The sequence below is a fragment of the Pan troglodytes genome, chromosome 13 (assembly GCF_028858775.2).
Source record: "Pan troglodytes isolate AG18354 chromosome 13, NHGRI_mPanTro3-v2.0_pri, whole genome shotgun sequence".
NCBI lineage: Eukaryota > Metazoa > Chordata > Mammalia > Primates > Hominidae > Pan > Pan troglodytes.
In genome coordinates, this window is record NC_072411.2 from 63,229,997 (window position 1) to 63,247,649 (window position 17,653).

At 35.7% G+C, this 17,653-nt stretch overlaps 1 protein-coding gene across 10 annotated transcripts in view; it reads left to right on the top strand.

Annotated features, from left to right (window-relative positions):
• TANK (TRAF family member associated NFKB activator) overlaps positions 1–17,653 on the top strand; it is a 141,352-nt gene that overhangs the window by 91,823 nt on the left and 31,876 nt on the right. For all 10 annotated transcript variants that reach the window (XM_515854.8, XM_063790511.1, XM_063790512.1 and 7 more), the window contains one exon: positions 17,236–17,344. In XM_515854.8, coding sequence (XP_515854.5) covers positions 17,236–17,344 — 109 coding nt within the window. The remainder of the gene's footprint in view (positions 1–17,235; positions 17,345–17,653) is intronic.

Genomic DNA, 17,653 nt, shown 5'->3' on the forward strand with positions numbered 1-17,653 from the left:
GTCCATTTATCTCCTACCACTCTATTCTCTCACAGCCTTTCTACCACATGGGCTTCCTGTTGTTTTTCAAATATATTCCTATTTCAGAACCTTTGCATTTACTATCCCATTTGGTTGGAGTGGTTTTTCTTTGGATATTTTCATGGTTTTCTCCCTTATCGTTTTCCTCCTTTATTGCTTTCAAGGGCAGTCTCTTCAATAAACAGTGCTAGGAAAACTAGATAACCAGATACAGGAGAATGAAAGTAGACCCTCATTTCTCACCATGTATAAAAATCAAATCAAAATGGATTAAAGATTATATATAAGACCTGAAACTATGAAACTACTAGAAGAAAACATTGGGGAAATGCTTTAGGACATCTGTCTGGGCAGATATTTTGGGTAAGATCTCAAAGGCACAGGCAACAAAATTAGACAAATGGGATTACATCAAGTAAAATTACACAACAAAAGAAGCAATCAACAAAGTACAGAGACAACCTACAGAATGGGAGAAAATATTTGCAAACTGACAAGGGATTAATAAGCAGACTGTATAAAGAAAATTCAGTAGCAAAACAACAAAAACAAATCAATTTTGAAGTGGGCAAAAGATCTGAATAGACATTTCTCAAAAGAAGACATGCAAATGGCCAACAGGCATTTTAAAAAATGCTTACCATACTAATCATTAGGAAAATGGAAATCAAAACCACAATTTGATATCATCTCACCTGAGTTAAACTAGTTTTCTTGATTAAAAAATTTGACAAAAAAATAACAGATGCTGGCAAAGAGGTGGAAAAGGGAGAACACTCATACAGTTGTTAATAACCAAAAGAGAGCAAGAGTGAATATATTAAATCAGAGAAAACAGACTTTAAATCAAAAATTGTTCCAAACTGGGTATGGTGGCTCACACCTGTAATCCCATCACTTTGGGAGGCTGAGGCAGGTGGGTCGTTTGAGCACAGGAGTTTAAGACCAGCCTGGGCCAACATGACAAAATCCCATCTGTACAAAAAAACAAAAACAAAAAACACCAGGTATGGTGGTGTGCTCCTGTAGTCCCAGCTACTCAGGAGACAGGCAGGTGGATTGGTTGAGCCCCAGAAGTGGAGGCTGCAGTGAGCCATGTTCACACCACTGCACTCCAGCCTAGATGACAGAGCAAGAGCCTGTCTCAAAAATAAAAGAACAAAACAACAAAAACTACTACAAGAGACAGGAAAGGGACATTATATAATGATAATGGGTCAGTTTATCAAGCAAATATTAACAGTTATATATGCATCATATGCCAGAGCTCCAAAGTATACGAAGCAAGCATTGACACTATTGAAGGAAGAAACATTACAGTTCTATGATAATAGTAGGAGAATTAAAGTGTTACACTTTAAACACTTTAAATAATGGATAGAACAACTAGACAAAAGATCTATATGGAAATAGAGGATTTGAACAACATTGTAGAGCAGTTGGACCTAACAGACATATGTAAAAACCCCAGCAACAACAGAATACACATTTGCTCAAGGGCATATGGAGCATTCTCTGGGAGAGGCCATTAAAAATGACTTAATAAATTTAAAAAGATTAAAATCATGCTAAGTATATTTTCTAATCACAATGAAATGAAACTGGAAGTCAGCAAAAGAAAAAGTGGGAAATTCACAACTATGTACAAATTAAATAACACTCTTAAACAACCAGTGGGTCAAAAAAGAAATCACAAGGGAAATTAGAATGAATATATATTGAGACAAATGAAAATGTAAATACAAAGTACCAAAACTTCTAGGATGCAGTAAAAGCAGTGAATAGAGAAATGTTTAGCTGTAAATGCATGTATTGAAGAAGAGAGATCTCAAATCAGTAACTTAACTTTATGCCTGAAGAAACTAGAGAAAGAACTAAACCCAAAACTAGCATAAAGAAGAAAATAATAAAAATGGAAACAAATATAAATAAAAAATAGAAAAACAATAGAGAAAAACAACGAAAACAAGTGTTGACTATTTGAAAAGATCAAGAAATGTGACAAACCTTTAGTTAGCTTGACTAAAAAAAGAGGGAAGACAAATAACTAAAATAAGAAAATGAGGACATTATTACCTACTTTACAAAAGTTAAAAATATCATAAAAGAGTGCTATGAACAATTGTATGCCAACAGATTGGATAAGCTAGTAAAACATCCTAGAAACACACTAACTACTAAGAATGAATCGTGAAGAAAATGAAAATCTGAATAGACCTTTACCTAGTAAGGAGATTGAATCAGTAATCAAAAACTTCCCAACAACGAAAAGCCTAGGATGAGATAGCTTCACCAGTGAATTCTGCCAAACATTTAAAGCAGAATTAATACCAATCCTCTCAGTCTCTTCCAAAAACTTGAACAGTATGTAACACTTCCTTACCCATTCTATGAGGCCAGCATTACCCTGATACCAAAGACACTATTAGAAAAGAAAACTACAGACTAGTATCACTTATGAATATTTGCTATGGTTTGAATGTTTGTCGCCTCCAAAACTCATGTTGAAATTTAATTGCCAGTATAACAATATTAAGAAGTGGGACCTTTAAGAGATGATTAGGCCATGAGGTCTCTGCCCCCCATGGGCATAATTAATGCTGCTCCAAAACTGTCAGTTTGGCTGCTGCTGCCCTTTCTCTTTGCTCTTCAGCCACATGATACCTTCCACTATGTGGAAGATGCTAGTGTCTTGGTTTTGGACTTGCCAGATACTGGTGTCTTAGTTTTGGACTTCCCAGCCTCCAGAACTGTGAAGAAATAAATTTCTGTTCTTTATAATTTATCCAACCTCAGGTATTCTGCTATAGCAGCACAAAACAGACTAAGACAATATTGATGCAAAAAATCCTCAACAAAACACTAGCAAATCAAATCCAACAGCATATTAAAAGAATTACATACCATGACAAAGTGAGACTTATTCCTATAATGCAGTAATGGTTCAGCATACAAAACTAGTCATGATATACCATGTAATATACCACGTTAACAGGATTAAAAAGAAAAAACATGATCCTCTCAACTGATTCAGAAAAAGCATTTGATAAAATTCAACACTGTTTTAGGATTTTAAGAAACACTCAACAAACTAAGAATAGAAGGAAATGAACTCAACAAAATAAAGATCATCCAACATAGGAAAAACCCACAACTAGCATCATACTCCAGAGTGAAAGACTGAAAGCTTTTTGTCTACCATTGAAATAAGTCAAGGATATACTTCTATTCACCATAGTACTGAAAGTCCTAGACAGAGCAGTTAAGGAAGAAAAAGAAATAAAAGGCATCAAATTGGATACGAAGAAATAAAATTATCTCTGTTTGTAAACAACATGATCTTAAGTATAGAAAGCCCTAAAGATTCCACACCCAAAAAAAACCCACCTGTTAGAACTAATAAACAAATTCAGTAAAGTTACAAAATCAACATGCAAAAATCAGTTGTGTTTCTATACATTAACAACAAACCATTTAAAGAAGACACAAATATATGGAAAGAAATCACATTTTCATTAATTGGACCCTTGCCTTTCTCCATATACAAAAATTAAAACAGATCAAAGACCAAATGCAAGAGGTAAAAACCATGAAAGACTTAGAAGAAATCTTAGGGGGAAAGGTTTATGACATTGGATTTGGCAGTGACTTCTTGCGTATGACACTGAAAACAGGCAACTAAGGAAAAAATAGTTAAGTTGGACTTCGTCAAAATTAAAACTTTTGTGCGTCAAAGGGCACTATCAACAGAGTGAAAAGGCAACCCACAGAATAAAAGAAAATATTTGCAAGTCATATTTGGTAAGAAATTGATATCTAGAATATATAAAGAACTACAGCTCAACAACAACAAAACCTGGATTTAAAATGGGCAAGGGACTTTAGAGATTTCTCCAAGAAGTTATACAGATGGCCAATAAGCATATGAAAAGATGCTCAGCATCCCTATTCATTAGTAAAACCACAGTGAGATGCTACTTCACACCCATTGGTGTGGCTGTTATTCAAAAAAGCAAAATAAGTGTTGGCAAGGATGTGTAGAAATTAGAACCCTTATGCATTGCTAGTAGGAATGTAAAATAATGCAGCCATTGTGGAAAATGGTATGGCAATTCTTAAAAAAATTAAACATAGAATTACCATATGATTCAGCAATCCTACTGCTCTTGGTTACATACCCAGAAGAAGTGATAGCAAGGACTCAATTGGATATTTGCACATTCAGGTTCAGAAAAGCATTTTTCACATTAGGCAAAAGGTGGAAACAACCCAAGTGTTCATAAGCAGATGAATGGATAACTGTAAGGTGGTATATACACACTGTAAGGTGGTATATACACACAACATAGTAGTATTTAGCCTTAAAATGGAAAGAAAATTGTACACGTGCTACAGAGTAGAACCTTGGACATGTTATGCTAAGTTAAATAAGTCAGTCACAAAAGCGGAAATATTGTATGATTAAATTTATGTGAGACACTAAGAATAGTCAAATTGATAAAGACAAAGTAGAAGGGTAGTTGCCAGAGGTTGAGAGGGAGGAAGGAATGAGGAATTACTGCATAATGGATACAGAGTTTCAGTTAGGAAGGATGAAAAAAGTTTCTGGAGGTAGATGGTGGTGATGGCTGCACAACAATGTGAATTTTTTATTTGATATATATTTTACCATATTTTTAAAAACTCTATTACAAAAAAAAGAATTGGTCTAGCCTAGATAATCTTAGTAGCCATGTTTTATTGCTATTCAACTGTCACTCATCAATTTATATAAACTCACCAGCCTTTTACCACTTAGCTGTCTATACTCCACATCAGTTCTTCTCAGTGTTTCTTCCAGTTCACTGCAATTTGAGACTCAGAAGTTTTTCTTTGAGAAGTCAGTATGCTGTATCCATTAAGGAACATTCTGTTCAGGAAAGACATCTAAGTATTCCAAATTGATAAGGGGGGTAAAGACAAAACAGATAAGTGATTTTTAAAATATTATTGGCTTAAATTACGAAAGCACCACATGCTTATTTTTTTTAAAGTAAACAATTCAAGATGTACAGAATATAAAGTGATAGTCCTCTCCCTCACTCCCCAGGGCTATCCATTGTTAGTAATTGGGTATATATCCTTTCAGAGTATGAGAATCATATTTTTTCAAAAATGCAAGCATGCTAATCTGAAAAAGGTTTTAAATGTTTTAATGTCATCATCTTCATCACTAAGATTTGTTGAGGTTTGTTTGCCAGAGAGCTTTACAGTTATTTAATCCTTGTATAAATCTTATGAGGAAGTATTATTTTCATTTTTTGGATGAGGAAAATGAAGTGAGAGAGATGAAGTAACTTGCCCACAACCACATAGCTACTAAGTTAGTAGAATTAGTAGAGCTAGAATTTGCAAAAAATGTTTGACCACAAACTTCTTGTCTATAACTTCTCTGCCAAAAATTGTCAATAGTCTTTCAGGTTTGTACATATAAACCTACCTCATATCATGAATACCTGACAATACCTTGTACTACCCTTCCTTCTTAAAACACTATTTTTCTTTTTTTTGAGATGGAATCTCACTCTGTTGCCCAGGCTGGAGTGCAGTGGCGCTCACTTGGCTCACCTCTGCCTCTTGGGTTCAAATGATACTCCTGCCTAAGCCTCCTGAGTAGCTGGGATTACAGGCGCCCACCACCATGCCCAGCTAATTTTTTTATTTTTAATAGAAATGGGGTTTCACCTTGTTGGCCAGGCTGGTCTCGAGCTCCTGACCTCAAGTGATCTGCCCACCTCAGCCTCCCAAAGTGCTGGGATTACAGGTGTGAGCCACCATGCCCAGCCCTTACTTTCTATTCTTACATGAACCTTCTCATTTTTTCCTGTGGCTTGAGATATCTGTGACAATTAACTCCTAAATTTATATTCCTAGTCCAGACCTGCCCTCTGAACTGTATACCCATTTGTATCACTGCTACTTGGAAGGCATATTAAACTGAATATCCAGACCTGAACTTACATATTCACCATTTTTTCTCACCTGTACCATTGCAAGAGAGTAATGAGTTTAATAAGCTGCTGCGTGGAATAATACTACCTTTTATTTTCCCTAAATTTACTTCACATAAATTTCAAAGGATAATCTCTCCTCTTACCACTACTAGTGTCCTGCTACTGATCACGAAGTATATTTATTTTACCTGGCCTCTAAATTGTGTTTTTCTCTTTTAGTTCTAGACTAAATTTTCCATTGTTATGCCTAGGCCCTCTTGCCACCATGCTGTTAAATTGTTTTTTTTAGAACCTCTAGTCTTAAAACATGGCTCTTTTTAGCTTATCCTCTGGTACAGCCCTCATTCTAGACCATACTAAAATACCAGACAATTTCAGATACATGGAAGTAGTGCACTAATCTCAGATACACAGAAGCAATCTTCTTCCCTTCAACATTTAAATTCATATTACTTCATAAATAAGAAAGGAAAATTAACATTTAATGAATGAGCATATTCTACAGGTGTCACAGCCCTACAAAAGTAGACATTGTTAGCTTTATTTTCAAATGAAGAAACCTAGACTCAGAAATGTTGATTTTCCAATCTAAGTTGCAGAATCTATACTGAAACTAGGTTTATCAGACCGAAGACCATATTCGTTATACTAACCTAGCTAAGTCATAGCTCATTCCAGGTTTTCAAACTGTTTTCTTCCCATTGCTATGAATAACTTAATATAGTCTCCTCTCTTCTTGGATGAATCCTTACTTTGTGATTTATACATCTCTTTTTAGCAAGAGAGGTTAGAGTATAAAGTTTGCTATGAATATTTCCTTTACTCATCCTTCAATTTATCATGTGCCAGGGACATCATATATGCTAGCAATTAAAAGATAGAGCATTCACTTAAAGGGTTCACAGTCAAATACTGCTTATTCCATTTCTTGGCATGTGTAAGCATTCATACATACCCACACTAAGAGGTCTTCTGTTCATTCCAAGGTAGAGGAATCTTTTAATCACAATAGCCTCTGACCAGACAACTTTTACTATGCTTACAGAATAAGACAAAAGATTATTGTGGAGAGTATAGGGTGGTAGAGTTGGTTTGGCCCCTGAATTGGTTATTATATAGGATACGCTATTACAGAGAGACTAAGAAATACAGTGCATAAATATAAAAGTTGACTTTTGTCTGTGCTTGGCACAAAGATTCATGTGAGTAATCCCAGCGCTTTGAGAAGCTAAGGCAGGAGGATTGCTTGAGCCCAAGAGTTCAAGACCAGCCTGGGCAGCATAGCAAGACCCTGTCTTTATTTAAAAATAAATAAATAGATAAATAAGTTCTCTCTTTTGTAGCAGTCCATAGGTGACTAGAACAGGGCTAGTAAGGCAGCTCTACCATTCTTAAAATATGGTTTCCCTCTCCCAAATCACAATGGCTGCTCTCCTCATTTCCTTGCCAGTGAGAAGGGGAAGAGAAGTGAAGAGCAGGCAGCTTTCTTTTAATGATGTTGTCCAGAATTTGTGCAGATGATTTCTGTTCACACCCTCTAGCCAGAACTTAGTCACATGATCACATCTAGTAGTGAAGAAGGCTGGTAAATATATCCTCTAGCTGGGTGACCATGTGCCGTGTTAAAACTCTAAGAAAGAAAGAAAATGGATATGAGGAATAATTAGCAGTCCTTGCCACATCTTTTGGCTGACTACGCCAAAATTGCCTGGAGAGTTTCAAGTATCACAAGACTCCATAATATGGAATTAAATATTTAATCAGTTTATTACTCATACCAAGTTACTTGTCATCAATTTCTGCCACTGTTCCATGAGAGAAATTTCTATTGCTTCTTTGACCATCTTTCCAAGAGTAGAATCAGTAATAAAATAATTAAAACATCTGAAAATGTTAAAACTGATAGCAATTTACAAGTCAGATTACCATAATCGTAAATGATTAGGTTATAGAAAACCTGCAGCTGGCCTCTCCTGCTTGTCCCAAGATTCTTTGTATTATGTAATTAGAAAATAGAAATCTCTTTGTTGAGAAGAGAAATTTGAAATGGAATTTTTCTCTTCTTGCCCCCTCTTGATTAAAAGAGAAAAACTGACAAAGTCTTACATAGAAGGGAAGCATTCTCCTTAATTCTAAAATTATTCAGATGCTATGATGTATTGACTCCTTTTTCTTTGTACCGAGAAGAAAAGTGAAGGATACATAATATTTAAAACCATGCAATTTGCTAAGCAAAGAGTCTTATTGACTTGCCAGTAAGGCTGAAGAGAAGGCCTAAAATAAGAGTAAATTTGACTGTGCCTTGTCTTTTTATCATAAGTTACAGATCTTCTCTAATGTTTTTCTGACAATAAATGTTAAGCGATAAGGACCGTTTTGTTGTCAGATTGCTTTACTCAAGAGCTAGTCTTGACCCATGTGAAATGTAAACCTTTAGCCTAAGGCTTATGCTACCTCTAAAAGCTTGTAAAACATATTTTAAAGGATTGCAAATGGCATAAAATACCTTTATTGTAGGTACTGTGTTAAAAAAAATCCTTCATTTTCACATAAAATGTAAATGGCCTCATTATTGTTTACCACTCTATTTTTTATGTTTTTTTTTCCCCCAACAACATATATACTCTATCCAAAGTGTTGATGGGGTAAAGCAGTTCATTCTGGTTTTTTTTCCTAATGAAGCTACTGGTATTAGAATAAAAGTGCTCCAGGTAGTTTCTGATCAAAGCTTTATTTCTTTGTTGTACATTGTCAGTACTTTGCCAGTAGATTCATTTTCCACGTTATCAGAATGGAAGATATTTGTATCCTTTCTTCCAAGGTTTTACTTCCAGAAATATGTCGTGTTAAAACTTTTAGTCAGGTATGTAGGATATATGTTCAAGGAGATTGGTTAATAAAGAATTAATGATATTCATTCAAAAATATATTGAGCAGCTACTATGTATCTGGAACTGCACTAAGTACTAAATCTACAATGATAAGCAAACAGACATGCTTGCTTCCTGCTTCATGGAATGGTGGCACAGTCTAGTAAAGCAGAGACTAATCAAACAATCTCACAAATATAGCTTGAAACTCTGATCAAAGTATCAAGAAGAAAGGTAAATTGCTATTAGAATGTCTGTTGGGGACTTGACCTAATCCAGCAGGTCAGAGAAGATTATCATTATATAATGATTTTTGAAAGGGCAGGTTTGGAGGGCTTTTTAAGTTCAAGGACCTGCATTATAAAACCCATTGGCCTAAAAGAACTTAAAGTATAAGGGAAATAGTGCAATGAGAAGAGTCAGGGGCTCTTAGTAGGGACTTGGAGACCATATTAAGGACTTTCGGTTCTTTATTCTAGGAGCGTAAGGAGCCATTTAAGGTTTTTTGGGGGACAAGGGTGAGGGGTAGGGAAAAAGTATGGAGTAATATGATTACATGTGCATTTTGCAAAGAACACAGTGGCTACTAGAGAATAGGCTATTGCAGCAGTCCATTAAGGATGTGGTAATAGATTTAAGAGATATTAATAGTTGAGATTAAACTTGATACTTGGGGCCAGGCGCAGTGGCTCATACCTGTAATACTAGCACTTTTTTTAGGAGGCCCAGGCAGGCAGATCACTTGAGGTCAGGAGTTCAAGACCAGCCTGGCCAACATGGTGAAACCCTGTCTGTACACAAAAATTAGCCAGGCGTGATGGCGGGCACCTGTAATCCCAGCTATTCAGGAGCCTGAGGCAGGAGAATCACTTGAACCCAGGAGGTGGAGGTTGCAGTGAGCCTAGATCACGCCGCTGCACTCCAGTGAGCAAGACAGAGCTCCGAAAGAGCAAGACTCCATCTCAAAAAGATAAATAAAATTGATACTTGGTAATGGATTGGCTGTACAACAAATAGATGTCAAAGATGGTTACAGCTTTCTGTATAGATAAGAGCACCATATACTGAGAAAAGGAATACTAGCAAAGAACCAGACTTTTGGCGGGGTAGAGAGGAGAGATGAGAGGGAGTGGTAATTGGGGGAAATCATCAGTTTTGAATATTCTAAGTGCTTCCCCAGGAACAGTTGGCCACATAGATCTATAGCTTAGAAGAGAGATCTAAGCTAGAAGAAAAATTTGAGCTACTGGCATGGATGAGATTACCTAGGAAGAGAATATATAGCAAGAGAGGGCCTCAGGTGAGCTAGAGGTACTAATACGATGTGGCATAGTGGTTAGTTAGGGGCTTGGGCTTTGTATTCAGGCAAGCCTAGATTCAAATCTTAGCTCTACTATCTACTGGGAAATCTTAATAATTAAGATTAAAATTGATACTTGGGGGCCAGGCACGGTGGCTCACATCTGTAATCCCAGCACTATGGCAGGCTGAGGCAGGCGGATCACTTGAGGTCAGGAGTTCAAAACCAGCCTGGCCAACATGGTGAAATCTTGTCTCTTCTAAAAATAAAAAAATTAGCCAGGTGTGATGCGGGAGCGCTTGTAATCCCAGCTACTCAGGAGACTGAGGCAGGAGAATCACTTGAACCTGGGAGGTGGAAGTTGCAGTGAGCCTAGGCAGATTATTTTGTGCCTCTTTAAGACTCAGTTTCCTCATCTGTAAAATGTGGGAAATAGTCTCCTGGGAAGGTTGGTTTAAGGATTAAATGAGATAAAGAAAATAAAACTGATTTTGGTACATAGTATTAAATGAAATTATCACATGATGATAATGTGTTGCTGAGTTGAAAAATTTGGTTGCGGAATAGTTCTCATTTGTAAAAAAGTGTAATACATATACACACATGTATACAGGAGTTCTGAAAGGGTATATACCAAAATGTCAATAGCAGTTACCCTTGAGGAAAAATGGAAGGCAAAGTAAGGGATGATACTGCCATGTTTTACTTTGTACATATCTGTACGTATTTGTACATTATTTTTGTTCTGTTGGTGGTAGTGGTCATTTTGTTATTTGAATTTTTCAACAAATGTGCGATTTTTATAACTCTTTATAGCCATTAATCTTTAATCATTTAGTCCATTTTGTCTCTTTGTAAACTTCGAACAATCAGGTGTTGGTTTTTTGTTTTGTTTTCTTTGCTTGACAGAATGTTTTTGATTCAATGGAGATACCATACTGATTTCTCATGAAGAAACACCTGAATCCTAGGTTACAACGAACTAGAAAAATGACTGAGAGATCTGGCTTCGGTGATAACCAGAGCTTTTGTTCATAAACATGTGCTACATGCTCTGTGTCTTAGTCCATTTGCACTCTATAACAAAATACCTTATACAAGGTAATTTGTAAATAATAGAAATTTATTTCTCACAGTTTTAGAGGCTGAGAAGTCCAAGATCGAGGCTCCAGCAGGCTTGGTGTCTGGTGAAGGCCCAGTCTCTGTTTCCAAGATGGCACCTCATTGCTGCATCATCTAGTGGAGATGAACACTGTGTTCTCATATGGCAGAAAGGATGGAGGGCAAAAAGGACTGAACTCTGTGTGAAGCCCCTTTTATAAAGGCCTTAATCTTATTCATGTGGGAGCAGCCCTTATAACTTAATACCTCCTAAAAGGCCCCACTTCTTAATACCATCACAATGGGGATTAAGTTTCAACATGAATTTTGGTGGGGACACACATTCAGATCATAGCATTTCACCCCTGGCTCCCCCAGATTTATATCCTGCACACATACAAAATATATGAGATACATGCACGTGATACACATTTATTCCATCCCAAAAGCCCCCAAAAGACTTACCTTGTTCCAGCATCAACTTTAAAATCTAAAGTTTCATCTTAACACTATCTAAGTCAGATACGGAGATGAGACTCAAAGTACAATTCATCCAGAGACAAATTCCTCTTCAGCTGTGAGCCTATGAAATTATACAGTTATATGCTTCCAAAAGACAATAGTGGGACAAACATAGGATAGACATTCCCACTCCAAAATGGAGCAACAGGAAAGAACAAAGGGCTAATAGGTTCTAACCAAATCCAAACACCTCAGATAAACAACAAAAAACTCAGTAGGGCAAACATTAAACCCTGAAGCTTGAGTGTAGTCTTTTACTCCCATTTCTCATTTTCTGGACACACTGGGGTGGAAGTTGGGCCCCCAAGGCTCCAGGCAACCCTACTTCATCACATTGCTGGCTGCATTTCTTGTGTGTTGGAGTTGCATGCCTTTGGGTCTCCCAGCCTGGAGTTGCACCCTGGTGGCTCTACTGGTCTGGGGTCTTGGGATGGCCCTGCCTGGGCAACTCCACTAGGAATTGCCCTGATGGTGACTCTCTGCATTGGCCTCACTCCCACGGCTTTGGATATTATTTAGATACCTTGCTCATTGTTAAAAACAGGAACTAATATTTCCAATGAGCATATCGCGAGACAAATACTTTCTATATTCTGTGTCTTTCAATCCTTCAGGTAAGTATAATTTTCATTTACAGAGGAAGAAACCAAAGGCTCAAAGAGGCAAGTAAATTAATCAGGACCGAAACACAGGATTGTAAAATAAAAATAGTTTGTCATAGTTTACCATTTGGCATGCTGAGAAATTGGTGGCAGCACTGTCACCTAAAAGTAGATAATTAGATTGGAAATCTGATCTGTCAAATTGCAGATCTTCTAGATAAATCTTGGTACTGGAGGGTGGGAACATACAGGGCTTATAACCTAGTAGGCAGAAAATGGTTGAAGAAAGACTTGTGTAAGCCAGGATCTCTGGGTTGCTGATCCTATTTGATCTCATACTATTTAAAGAAAACTCAAAATTGAAGTTGATTCTTAGCTTACCAAAATTTCAAGATGTATTTTAATTAGATTGTGTCTAATTAGTTTCTATCTAAAGTGCTATGTATTAGGATAATTAATATTTAATTATCTTCCTTCATGAACTGTAGAGCTTCCTATGGAGAGCATTTGTGGTAGCCACGCAAATCCTTTAGTAAATCTTTCATTCTCTTTATTAACCTTGGAATAATTTGAAAGGTTTTTAAATTGGGACTATTTCATTTTTTTTTTCAATCCACTCAACATTTATTAAATTCCTTAATAAATCATTGGAGGAAAGCAGTGATATTTTTGAGAATATTGCAATTAATTATTGAGGATGAGAAGAAATGTTTGACTTAGGATATTATAGATAACTTAAGGGCACTTAAACTGTTTTTCCCCTATGTAAGAAATAAGTGCCTTGGAAAATACAAAAAAAAAAAAAAATGTTCAATACCAGCAATAGGAAACAATTCAATTTATGGAACTCTATTTTAATATTTATGATACTCATGAAAATTTAAACATCTATCTGCAGAAAATTATAGGAAATATGCTGCCTTAGTTTTGAAGAGGAAATATTGAAATTTTGCCTGGATAAAAGGGCAATTTTTAAAATAAACTTTTTGCTTTGCTTATCATAATCCAGAGTATGGGCAACCATTTTTGATAAATTTAGGATGTGTGCTATATTTGATCACCAGTGTTTTAAGTTTTACTTTTGAACACTAAGAAAGAATACAAAGTTAACCTTATGGGCCAGGCATGGTGGCTCATGCCTGTAATCCCAGCACTTTGGGAGGCCAAGGTGGGAGGATCACTTGAGCCCAGGAGTTTGAGACCAGCCTGGGCAGCATAGTAAGACCCTGTCTCTATACAAATAACATAATAATAAAATAAAAAACAAAGTACCTTATAGCACAAGTACCTAAGTACCTGTTTACCTCTTTAGATGCTGGTAGACCACTTGTTTTGCTAGTCTTTGAAATTGGAAGGAGTGTCAAATACACAGAAGCCAGAGTCATCTTGGCCAGATGGTGTTTGATACAGATGGATGGTTAGTTGTCATGCAGATCTCCTAGTTGGTAACTTGTTGCTGCCATCTGACTCAAAGAATCATTCACACACACTGGCTGTCAAAAGCATCTTCTCTTCTGTCTGTTTTAGCTGTCATGTCTGTGCTCTGTACAGAAGTGTTGACAAGACATTGCTGTTGTACATTTTCAATGTGGTTGTTAGTGAGTTTTCTGTTTCGTGGGGTCTTTGATAGTGCTAGAATGTACTTGCTTTGTAATTGTATTTTAAAAAAATACTATAAGTATGCAACAATAATCTGACCTTGTAAAAGGACTTTTCTGGTTTTAAGTTTAGGCAGATATGTTCTGTGAACGAAAGCATTTAATCAAATGAAAAAAAAAGACTAGTTTCATTTACTTTCCAAATAGCAAATAAACCAAGTTCTACTGGTTATTTCCCAGTTTGATGTAATGTTTCCTTTTGGACTTTCCCTCTCATAGTCTGTGGTCAAAATCTTTATACTTTTTTCTGAATATGCATTTTCTCAAATTACTACCTTTTTTCTAATGGTATAAGCTTCCCTTTTTTAAAAAAAAGAATCTTCAAACATTACCTATCTTTTGCATCCATTTTCTCAAACTTAGTTTCCCTTTGTCGTATTTACCTACTGACCTTGTTTCTGTTTTTAGTGTTTCCCTTAGAGAAATATAAGCAAAAGCATTCCTCCATTCCTTCAGATCATTTCTAAAAGCATATCTGTTCCTCTGATTTTTTTTTTAAGTGAAAGCAAGTTTATTAAGAAAGTAAAGGAATAAAAGAATGGCTACTCCAGAGGCAGAGCAGCAGCATGGGATGCTCAACTCTGATATTTCTTTAACAAGTTAATTAGTTTGTTTATTCAACTAATATTTACTGAGCATCCTAATATGTGCCAGGCACTCTGTAATACTCTGGAGATATCAGGAGGAAATACTCTCTACCCTTGAGGAGTTCAGTCTAGAGGGAAATCAGACATTAGACAATTAGACTAGAATATTATAACTGCTAAATACAAGTATGTGAAAAGTGTAGGAGGAAAACATGGACTCTTGCTGTTCTGTTTCCCTTACTATACTTCCAGAGTGTTGGTTTTTAAAATTATTGTAGACTTTGCTCGACCTTTATAATACTTTATTAAGTAGCTTAAGAAGTAGTTAAAACTTCAATTTGAAATAGCCATTGATCCATTAATTTTTCTTAGCTATTGAATACATTTTCAGGATTATTTATTTATTGTAATATCTTATATGCAGATGTGCTAAAGTATGTTTTTTAAGCCAGAGAATAGAAGATAAAAATTAACTGGCAGAAGCTTTCTGAGTTGGTTTCAAAAGAAAATATATGGTTTCTTCATTAAGGTGGGAAAAAAAGACAGAGAGACTTGAATAACATAGGCATTTATTCTGCGCCTATCTCTAACTTGCTAAGTTTTTTGGACTGGTTACTTAATCTCTGGACAGTATAATGTATATACCTATCAAAATAAAGTGAAAAAATAGGTACTTATTGATTGATGTTTGTGAAGAACTTTGAGTTCTTGGAGAAAGCTTTAATTAGCGCAGAAATATATAGAGAAGACTGTAACTTGTTTGCTGATTCTTCAGCCCTGGTGGTGCTCTGTAGCCCAAGTAAATCTAAGGTATTTAGAATTTGCTGTAGATTTTTGGATCCTTCATTCAGTCAGCTTACCACACTGTTTCTAGGGGGTTGGGTGTGAATTTATACAGGAATAAGATGTCTTATCCTGGGAAGCCAGGCCCTAGACTAGACTTGGGTATCAGTGATCAGTTCTGAGACGTATTCATTGGACATGCACTTCAGGTAGACCCACATGATTCATTCTTCTGTTCACAATAATAAAATGTAATTGGAATCCGTATTTCCTTTTTTAATTTTTCAGTGAACATATACTGAACATCTCCTATGTATAAGTTACTTAATCCATATGAATTCTGTGGGGAATGTGAAACTATGTAAGACTGCCTTTAGGCAATGTGCAAAGACAATGTACCACATGGGTTGCTTATCAGCTTTGTCAGTTATTCATATTTGGAATGTATTACTTATAAAAGTTTACCTTTTATTTGGGAAAATGTAGTATTTAGCTCTAATTTCTTTTTTTTTTTTTTTTTTTTTGAGACAGAGTCTGGATCTGTTGCCCAGGCTGGAGTGCAGTGGTGTGATCTTGGCTCACTGCAAGCTCCGCCTCCCGGGTTCACATCATTCTCCTGCCTCAGCCTCCCAAGTAGCTGGGACTACAGGTGCCTGCCACCACGCCTGGCTAATTTTTTGTATTTTTAGTGGAGATGGGGTTTCACTGTGTTAACCAGGATGGTCTCAATCTCCTGACCTCGTGATCCACCTACCTCAGCCTCCCAAGCTTTAATTTCTTAAGCTAATTTATATTTGCTAATCTATGAACAGCTATGTAATTTATTAAAATTTTTAAGTTTATTGGTCTCTGAAAATAATAGAGCTTCACTAATTTTGAACTTTAAGAATCAGTTTAAAGTGAAATATCTAGTATCTACTGAAGATCATTCTGAGATTATTAGAACTTCATTTTCATTTTATATTTCAAGGAATTTGCAACTTAGTCATTATTTATCCCTCCAGGGATAGAAATTGGTTAAAAAAAGAGTTCTCTGTTATTGTTTGGTGATAAGCTTTTAAGACTGTACTGATTTGGTAATTGTGATACAACAGTTTCAAATTTGCTTGAATGTTTGCAGCATCTGTATTCCTCAGTACAAACTTGTGTCTTTTTTCATTGCTTTATTCTCACAGTCACTGCAATAACATAGCAAAATGAATGGATTAACAATATAAGGGAAACTGGCATTTAAGACACCAAAGGTCAACTATATTCTCTTAATTTCTTAAAACTTAGTGCAGAAGTTTCTGGTCAGTATAATTTTATAATTTGCATTTGTCCCTTTGATTTGTATCAACACTTCCTTAGTGTTTGTGTACTCTAAAAATAAATTTAGAAGTGTGTTTATTTGAAAGACACAAAATCTTAATTTTTTAAGTTAGTATGTATTTTTAAAGAATCACTTTAATATAGCATCTGTTGTATCATTTGTGCTTTTTTTTTCCATTAAGGAATAAATGCTAAATTACAGTTTTGATCCTTACTGAAGGATCAGGAAATCATAGATTGAATCCTTGACTGAAATGTCTTTAAATAAGTTAATCTTTAAAACTTCTACGGTGCTTTAAGTGTCTTAAATCACTGATGTTTGTAACAATTACAAGTACATTCCTGGAGCCAGTTTGTATCTCATAAATCACAATACCTGCAAAATGACAATGTGGGCAACTCATATCTATTTATATTATCAATGGATGGTAAATATATGTTCATGTCTATCAGTGAATATCAGGCTAACTGGTTTTTATGTCAGCAGACTGAGAACTATGAGCAGAGAATACGTGAACAACAGGAACAGCTGTCACTTCAACAGACTATTATTGACAAGCTAAAATCTCAGTTACTTCTTGTGAATTCCACTCAAGGTATGTTCATGTTAATTTTTTATGTATTTCTAGAACCTCTTGGTGAAAAGAAAGGTGTAAGTTGAGTTTTTCTATTTTATTCCTTCGTTGTTTCTCAATAGTTTTGATATTATAACTGTGGTACAGTTATATGTTATGTTTATTTAAATGAACACTTGCAGGATATGGGAAAGTGGACTTTCACATATACTATACTATATGGTAGAATTCTAAGTTTATAAAACTTCCTAAAAAGCAATTTGCCAGTAAATAGCAGCAAAAGCTTTTGAAAACATCTATGCCTTTTGAACCAAAAACTCAAGTCCTAAG